We start from the raw sequence: 10000 nt of genomic DNA on the forward strand, positions 1-10000 counted from the left end.
AAAATTGTAGGCTATACAGAAAACTCGATTGTGCCGAAGAAACGTCTGTGCATTGTTTACTTGTTTTTTTTCTGTGAAGCCACTGCATGTTAAAGGAAACGACTTACAGAAACAAATATGTAGACAACGTATAATTATTTGAATTTAGCAGCCTGAGATGGTAGACTACGGTTCAGTCGGAAATCCAGTCTTGTTGTTAGATTAAAATACCCAAAATTTAATCTGCTGATGAAATCTGTGTAGCAGAACTTTTTGTCGGATATCGCTGTTTTTGTGTTGTGTATCGCACCATGAAGGTGATATTTGATAATATTCATGAAATAGAAAAAGATAGCAGTAAAGCGATAACGCGATTGATACATTAACTGATTAATAAAATTTCATCTGATATAGCACATCTGTGCCAACACTTATCCAGATAGGAATAATTGTTCGTATTGTCGAATGTTGAAGTGCATTTGAATGTTGACATTGTAATAAAATTAATGTTATTGATGAATGTAAATATAGATTATATATACATACATATATACATATGTATATATATACATATATATATATATATATATATATATATATATATATATATATGTGTGTGTGTGTGTGTGTGTATATAAAATTCTGTTTAGAAATCATGTTTGTGACATTGTTCTTTTAGCCCTGAGGTAAGGTCATTCAACATTTACATTGACATGTATTTTGATTTAGTCTCAACTGGATCGAGTCCCAACTATAACTTATTCTAAACTTGATCCTTTAGCCGTGGATGAAGATACTCACATCCATTAAGTTGAGCTAACCTGGATCCTTACAGATTTAGAAGAGCACAAACTGAGGAAAATGTTTAATGGCCTTCATACTTGAATATCCAGTGATGACCATAATGACCACTGCACCACGCTTTAGCTTATGCATATGGTGAGCTGAATATAAAAACAACCAGTATATTAAACCGCTGAAAGAACCTCGTCATAGATTACCTTTAAAATTGTGACGTCAGTTTGGTGAAGTGACCTTTGCTTTGCTTTATCTGTGGATTCATCCGCTTTTATGGAGAAAAAGTTTGCTTGTATGAGAGAGAGAGAGAGAAAGAGAGAGAGAGAGAGAGAGATGCAGTGACATAATATGCATTACTTTCGCATATGGCGTGACACTGCAGGCTCCACACACGTGCCCATCACCCAAACCCTACCAGTAAAAAGAAATGCCTGTAATTATTGGAGTGTAGAGTGACTCGTGCTAAAACCTCTTTGAATAGAAACTGTAAATAAAAAAAAAAAGAATTGCATTTATTTCTCTCAATAAGAGCATTCACATTCACTTGAGGTTTCTGTATTACACTGATGAGATTCTAACCCACCTTCCCGTTTCATTATGAGATTCCGCCGTCATTCTGTCGCGGCAGCTGCTTCCTTGGAAAATGAGTTTCATCAGGAAGAGATTTCCGCGAAGAACGAGAAATGAAACCAGGGTTTTAGGTTTCATTTTCGCCCCCCCCCCTTACTTTTTTTTTATTATATATTGTCAAGAATCTCATAACGAAATTGGAATGCAGGTTTAGTCTGGCAACGCGAAGTTGCTGGTTATATTGCGGGGTGTTTGTGTTGTTTATTTATGTGGAAGGTGTACGTTGGTGGTACAGTCTGCTGTTCGTTATGAATGAAAAGAAAAGGTGGATACAGCTGGCATGAATTGCATTCATGTGCATAAGCGATGTCATGGATTCCGAAGAGATGAGAACTGTTGCCAGATGAGAGTATGAGGAAAGTTTTTGTAGGTGAGAAAAATGATATTATCTTGATGGAGCACTTGTAGAAATGGGAAAGCATACGTTGGTTAAAGGACGTATCATGAGCAGCTCATGAGAGGGTAGGTCAGGTAATAGTAGTGAGAGGTAGAGTTGAGTGTCAGTAAAACTGGGTGTCAGCCTGCTGCTGTTGTTTCTCAGAGATTATGAAATTTGTTTAAAATCTTGATCATATGTTATTAAGCTGCAAGGGACTGGTTGCGACAGCAGTTTATCTTATTCTCGAAAGACACTTTGCGAGAGGAACCGTCATGATGAAGAAATGCTGTGCTTTCATAATGTTATATGTCTGATACTGCGTTACACATTATGAAATTTCAGAACCGATACCTCTCTCTCTCTCTCTCTCTCTCTCTCTCTCTCTCTCTCTCTCTCTCTCTCTCTCTCTAAAGACGTGACCTGAACAGGATTGGAATCATTCCTATCTGGGAGTATAAATTTAGAATCCCATTTGATACCGCCACTAAGCGCGACTGGTCTTGGATGGTCGGACAACATTCATGAATATTATATTCTATTGGAGAGAGAGAGAGAGAGAGAGAGAGAGAGAGAGAGAGAGAGAGAGAGCCCTTCACTGACCTGATTTATGGCACGATGCCCTTGCTTTGATGTTCTTGCAGAGAGAGAGAGAGAGAGAGAGAAAGAGAGAGATAACTTCAAAGAATATAAATATAAGCCAATGCAACAATCAATCCTTGATAGCTGAATTACGGATGAACGTCATATAATAAGACATTGTTTATATTGGAATAAAAAATGTACAAAGCATTCTCTCTCTCTCTCTCTCTCTCTCTCTCTCTGGAGGTGGAACTTACAGTCTGAAGCATGCGCGCCTAAGTTCCATTTAACACTCACCTACCAGACTTTAATTATCACCTAGCGAAGTTTGGTGAGTAATAATTCTCTCTCTCTCTCTCTCTCTCTCTCTCTCTCTCTCTCTCTCTCTCTCTCTCTCTCTCTCTCTCAAAACTTCAAAGTTTCGCTCATTCCATTGCGATATCGCTCATATAACGGCTTTCTACGAAACTATTACGATGAATATAATGATAAACTACAGACTCCGCAGCTCGCTGTCATCTGGAAGTTTGCTGGATGCTGGATGCCTGGAAGACGGTATCTGGATGTTTTTTGGTGTGAGTTCGAAGATGCCACTGTGGAGCCACGCCCAGGCGTGGAATTGCTTTTTGTATGTTTTTGTTTTGTTTTATACTCTATCACTTTGGACACACGCAGTGGCTTTGGTATCATTCAGAGAAATTACGACAAGCATGGTATTATTATTATTATTATTATTATTATTATTATTATTATTATTATTATTATTATTATTATTATTATTATTGTAGCTGTTTCTATGGCATTTAATTTGTGTTCTCATCAGCGCGTAGGTACACGCTAATGGATGAAAGATTGTAAGATGAATAGAGAGGATTCTATACAAGTACAATGCCGTAGGAACGGCTATTATTTTCAACTCTGCTCCCCTCAGAGAAGGTCTCCTCCTCCTCCTCTTATTATTATTATTATTATTATTATTATTATTATTATTATTATTATTATTATTATTATTATTATTATAAAATACTCCATTTTCCCAAATAGGTGGTGACTAGTACCTCGGCAAGAACAACTAATCAATTTTGAAAATATAATTATTATTGTGAACAACAGTTGCAGCTGAAGAATAGTTGATAGAGTGGTTTTGCTGCAATAACCACTATATGCTAGATGTAATAAAAAGCAATCTCTTTCTTCTTTGCAGAGATCTGAAGAAAAACGACATCAGCATCATAGAACCAGGAGCTTTTGCTAATCTCACCAGCCTCCGGAAGTTGTGAGTACAGAATTCCAACGCCTTCCATTGCTGTCACGGTGTCCTGATCAGATTGTTTTAGTCTCTCTCTCTCTCTCTCTCTCTCTCTCTCTCTCTCTCTCTCTCTCTCTCTCTCTCTCTCTCTATTATTGCCTTTTATTGCATGCTTTTACTCTGAGCATGCTCTCTCTCTCTCTCTCTCTCTCTCTCTCTCTCTCTCTCTCTCTCTCTGTTATTGTTATTTTTACTTTGAGCATGCTTGTGAACTCCTCTCTCTCTCTCTCTCTCTTTCTCTCTCTCTCTGTCTCTCTCTGTTATTGCCTTTTACTTTGAGCTTGCTTGTGAACTCCTCTCTCTCTCTCTCTCTCTCTCTCTCTCTCTCTCTCTCTCTCTTCATTGCATTTTACTTACGAACATATTTGTGAACTCACTTTCTCTCCCTCCAATTTATTGCATTTCATTGTCAGCATGTTTGTGAACTCGTCTCTCTCTCTCTCTCTCTCTCTCTCTCTCTCTCTCTCTCTCTCTCTCTCTCTCTCTCTCTCTCTCTCTCTCTCTCTCTCTAATTCCTCCGATGACACGGCGCAAAATTTTCATTTTTGCGAACAAATAAGTTGAGCCTCCAAATTGTCCCTTAATCCCCGACCAGGTACTTCGTCGAGAGAGAGAGAGAGAGAGAGAGAGAGAGAGAGAGAGAGTAAAATTTGGATCATGAGCCTGTCCGATACAGGGTCTTGTTAATTGGACGATATTCTTTTCCAGCCTGAAATTTAGAGTAGGAATGATTTGGCCTCTTTTGGAATCACACTCCGGAATGGCCCCATGGTTGAAATTCGAATTTCCATTTCAAATTGCCTTTAACAGCGAAATAGCGTTTGAGAGAAACGCTGAGAAGGTGATTTATTGCGGTATGCAATGTAATTGTTATGTGATGTATGAACTAGAGATATTGTAATATACTATAAAGATGAGTATTTAGTATGCGTGCTTTGTAACAATATATCTGTTGGCTACCGACAACATATTCATTTCTCTCTCTCTCTCTCTCTCTCTCTCTCTCTCTCTCTCTCTCTCTCTCTCTCTCTCTCTCTCTCTCTCTGAGGAGCGAGAGTGCGGTAATAACTATGTAGATTGCTTTAATATTCATATTCCCGCTTGATTTTGAGCAATTTTTCTCGCCTTGTCATAATTTTCGGTACTTGATAAATGATGTGAAAATATTAATCAGATGTTTAAAGATATATCTTTATTCTTATAAATAACATGAGCAGAATATTAGTCCCATTTATTTTTATATAAAATCAGCTATTTTTCAGTTCCTCTGTAACGTATATCAAAATTAAATCTTAATCGCCCAATAACTCCAGGCTGTCATATATCAGCTAATTCCTCAGCCACATTTATATCAGTTTGCAGCTCCTGTGATAGATATTAAGAAAAGCAAATGGCCACGAGCAGCGCATAAACACTGGCTCTAATACTCGTAAAAACTCATAAATGCCTGCAGGCACCCGGCCCATCAGTTAGCGATACCGGAGTGTGCTAGCGTGCAGGGCGCCTTTGCCTGTAGTCATGAGAGAGAGAGAGAGAGAGAGAGTATTTTGCGCACGCACGCGAGAGCCTCCAGCTCGCTTTGATTTCTTGCTTGCTCGCTGGCGCTATTGCTTGCCACCTAACGTTGCTTAGATGAAAGGCTCCTTTCCCCCCTCCCCCCAACCAACCTACGTTCCAACCAACCAACCCCCTTCCACTACCTACGTACTTACATCCCCCTCCCCTCCCAGCCCCCTCCGCTTCAGCCTTTGTGCCTGGGGAATCTGTTAACAGCATATCGGAACGCGAGCCTGTAATTGGGAGGCCCGCCGCCCCCCTTACGTTTAATAACTGGTTCCGTTGGATCACCTTAACGAACCAAAGAGATTTTTGCGTGATGGGTTTCACGGATCTCAGCCTAATGCCCACACGGCTCTTTCAATAAACCCCCGCCTTCACTTTGTTTCCTTGTCGTGGGGTTTGTTTTTCAGTTTATTTTTGTCGTGTTTGCGGAAAAATAACAAAGGAATAGAGTGAATAAAGCTTCACACACACACACACACACACACACACACACACACACACACACACACACACACACACACACACACATATATATATATATATATATATATATATATATATATATATATATATATATACATACACACACACACAGTGAGTATATGCATGTATATACATATTTGTGTATATATATTTAAACTTTATTTCTGTATACATATATATACATACACATGCATGTATTTGTATATATATATATATATATATATATATATATATATATATATATATATATATATATATATATATATATACAGTATATATTTGTGTGTGTGTGGGTTTAGAGAACGACCACCCGCAAGCAGGCTATTAAGGTGGACAATAAAGCATTCTGTTCTGAAATCTCCACTCTCATTTGTACGCCGTTCCGCAATCGTTTTGAATACGTCGCACCAGTTTACGTCCGCTGTTACACATATCGGAGTCACTTTGATATAATGCCGCATTAATGAGCTTCCAAGGGCACATACACAGAGGTCCCTCTGAATATTTAATCGCCATGCATATCCGGCTTGACATAATTATGCTTATAGTTGTGCTTCTGCAAGCAGAATGACGGTGGGGGGAGGGGGGGGGAGAGGCGCCTTCTCTTCCTGGTCGTGCCTTCGCTTTGCGTGCTGCTGGTCTCTCTCTCTCTCTCTCTCTGTCTCATCTGTCTCATTGTGTTTTTGTTTCGGGTGTAATTGTACGTTCTTCACCCTCTTTCCCTGTTATCACATTTTACTTCGTAGTTGTAAAATCTCTCTCTCTCTCTCTCTCTCTCTCTCTCTCTCTCTCTCTCTCTCTCTCTCTCTCTCTCTGACACTTACCTTTGGTGTGTTTTACGTCTGAAAATAATTGCAGATGCTGTAGTCTCTCCCTGTTATTAAATTGTACTTCGTACTTGTAAATCTCTCTCTCTCTCTCTCTCTCTCTCTCTCTCTCTCTCTCTCTCTCTCTCTCTCTCTCTCTCTCATACGCACCTTTACTGTGCTTTACGTTCGAATGGAATTGTAGATTACTTTCTTTCTTCCCCTGTTGTTACATTTCGCTTTGTAGTTTTACAGTTTTAATCTCTCTCTCTCTCTCTCTCTCTCTCTCTCTCTCTCTCTCTCTCTCTCTCTCTCTCTCTGATCTCTCTGCTTGCCTTTGGTGCGTTTTACGTTTGAATGTAAATGCAGATGCTTTACTCTTTCCCTGTTATTCCTGTTATTACATATTGCTTTGTAGTTTTAAAGTTTTAATCTCTCTCTCTCTCTCTCTCTCTCTCTCTCTCTCTCTCTCTCTCTCTCTCTCTCTCTCTCTCTCTTTCTCTCTCTCTCTCTCTCTCTCTCATGTAGAACATTAAATTGAATGCGATATCTCCTTCATTTTGGTGTTGGCACACTCTTAGTTACGGTAATTTGTTGTAAATCAATTTCCGTCAACGTATGATAAATTCTTCTTCCTTTATTGTTTATTTATATGTGTGTGTTTAATGTGATAGTTATATGTCGCATACCTTGTTATAGTATTTCTGTATGATTTTTAATTATATTTATGCCTTAGAGAGAGAGAGAGAGAGAGAGAGAGAGAGAGAGAGAGAGAGAGATTAAAACTTTACAAGTAGAAAGTAAAATGTAAAAGCAGGGAAAGAGGGTACAGAATCTACAATTACAGTCAGATGTAAAACACACTAAAGTCGTGTATCGGGAAGAGAAAGAGAGAGAGAGAGAGAGAGAGAGATTGTTGTGCAGAGTTTCACTTTTGAGAGGGCGCTTCAGAAGGTGTTACTTTAAAATTTTCAGTCAGTGGTCTGGGATGAGTTTGGTACCCTTATGCCCCATTTTACATATGTTCGGAGGACGTACTCTTTCATATCATTTGTCGACATTAGGTGGCCATCCAACCAGGTCCTGACCAGACCCGACGCTGCAAACGTGTGATGTATTGTCAGGTTTATTGCGTTGTAATTTCGACCAGGAATGTGTTCCATATATGCTTTTCTTATTGTACGTGGTATATTGCACCGCCGGAGTGTTCGTCAAGGATTGTGCATGATTAATTCCCCGGGCCGGGTACATTCATGCAAGGCAAGGAAGGGAAGAGGGGTGGGAGGTGGAAGGGGTGCCGTGTGGACGCTGGCTTTTAAGGGAGGCCGACGCAGGTGGGGTGGGTGTAGGTAGGAAGTTCCTTCACACCTGCTAATTTCATGACGGATCAAAGGCGGCGGTTTGCTTTCATGCCGCCGCCTACTCGCGCGTTTTGATCGAAGGTGATTTCGCGTCCGGAGAGAGCCAGCCAATGGCATCTCGTTATCGCGCGTCGAGCACGGTTCTGATTGGTCGAGAGCCGTTTATTATCTATGTAGGTCGTTTGTTATCGTGATAAGCGGACACTGCTCTCTCTCTCTCTCTCTCTCTCTCTCTCTCTCTCTCTCTCTCTCTCTCTCTCTCTCTTTCACCCCCCTTTCTCTGTTCTTGTGCGGTGCCGGCCGGCTGTTTGTCGAAACCCCAAAGTAAACGTGATTCAGACGTGTTTTTGTTTTGATTAGCTTCGTTATTGGCCGTTTCCTTTTGTTGTTTCGGTTTGTTTCATGTGGGGGAGAGCCTGAAGCGTTTGTGGTCGCGTGCTGAGCCCTTTCGAAAGCATCGGATTTAAAAGGAGGAGAGATCGACGCCGTTAATTAGGCTTAATTGAGGTTGTGGGAGCGAGACTCGATTTTTCTTTTTTCTCTCATTGTAATATTGTTTGAGGTGGGTTGTGCGTTATTAGCTCAGTTTTTTGTTTCATTTTTTTTATTCAGTTAATTTCATGGTTTTTTTTATACATGCAGTAATATAGTCTTAGAATTGCAGTATTCTTTTTTGGACGTTAGACCTGAATGCTTGTGTTTTATTCTAGTATATATTTTTTTTTGTATTAATTGACGCGTTTTTGTTAAACATTTTGGGGGCAATTAAACATTTTTTCCTCGTATTATCCATTTTATGTATCTGGTAGTTTAGTTTTATAAATTGACGTTGCCTCATTTTAAGAGCGCAATTACAGAATATTTTGTAATGTAATAACATCTTTTGAAAAATTTGTTTTCATATATTGATCAAAGAAACTTCGTAAAAGTTACAAAATCAAAGTAATAACCTAAAGCAGCAGAGAAATAAATATCATCGCCTAATGTTTTAGCCTAATTAACACTTTGTTCATAATTTGACCTTTTTACATGTTAGGAGTGAAAGTTGCACTTTGGCGTTTGTGTCATTACCAGTAATTTATTGTTTAGTGTAGTAACAATAAAAATGAAAATAATTTGAAGTCACATGAAAGGGAGAGTTTCACCTTGGAACAATCATGCGATCGTCCTGTTCACCTTCAAAGGCCCACACACACACACTGGAAAGCAACTGATCTTCGATTAACAGAAGACACTTTGAAAAACACCTGTTTTTTGGAACGGACCCCTTTATGCTACAGTTATTATTATTATTATTATTATTATTATTATTATTATTATTATTATTATTATTATGAGCTTCATGGCCCCACCCTCACCCTGGGCGGACAAACAGGTTTCCAGGATGATGGTGGATGTGTCATGTCTCCCCTACCCTCCCAATCCCCTGCCTGCCCTGCCCCCCACCCGGGGTGGACAAACAGGTTTGCAGGAGGAGGGTGGCTGTGTCATGTCTCCTCTACTCTCCCGATCCCCTACCTACCCCACCCCCATCCTGGGCGGACAAACAGGTTTGCAGGAGGAGGGTGGGTGTCATGTCTCCCCTACCCTCCCAATCCCCTATCTACCCTGCCTTCGCCCAGGGGGGACAAACAGGTTTGCAGGAGGAGGGTGGATGTGTCATGTCTCCCCTACCCTCCCAATTCCCTATGTACCCCACCCCTACCTAGGGCAGACAAACAGATTTGCAGGAGGAAGGTGGACGTGTCATGCCTCCCTTACCCTCCCGATCCCCTACCTACCCCACCCCCAACCGGGGCGGACAAACAAGAAAGATTCACTCGGATTTTATTATTATAGATAGATTTTTTTTTATCATAACCATACGTCCCAAAACACATTATCTTTCAATGGAATGATCCTTCTCTAAGCTTTCATATGTTCCATTTACTAAACGCATATGTAACGGTATGTAACCCTTTTTTTTTTTTTATCACAACCTCATTTCCATCAATTCGTGCTTTCTTGAAAAGAGCAATCCTCTGCTACGCTTCCTTATACGCTCCATCAGCTTAGTTGGAATCTTATCTGGCAACTTGTGGTGGTGGAGCCCTTATTGTTTCTCCGTGATGCA

The 10000-nt window shown here is 40.0% G+C and overlaps 1 protein-coding gene across 5 annotated transcripts in view; it reads left to right on the forward strand.

Moving 5' to 3' along the window:
• The window catches only part of Remo (Remoulade), a 502829-nt gene that overhangs the window by 374741 nt on the left and 118088 nt on the right, over positions 1 to 10000 (forward strand). For all 5 annotated transcript variants that reach the window (XM_067091346.1, XM_067091350.1, XM_067091348.1 and 2 more), the window contains one exon: positions 3570 to 3641. In XM_067091346.1, the coding sequence (XP_066947447.1) occupies positions 3570 to 3641 (72 nt within the window). The remainder of the gene's footprint in view (positions 1 to 3569; positions 3642 to 10000) is intronic.

The sequence above is a fragment of the Macrobrachium rosenbergii genome, chromosome 48 (genome assembly GCF_040412425.1).
Source record: "Macrobrachium rosenbergii isolate ZJJX-2024 chromosome 48, ASM4041242v1, whole genome shotgun sequence".
Lineage (NCBI taxonomy): Eukaryota > Metazoa > Arthropoda > Malacostraca > Decapoda > Palaemonidae > Macrobrachium > Macrobrachium rosenbergii.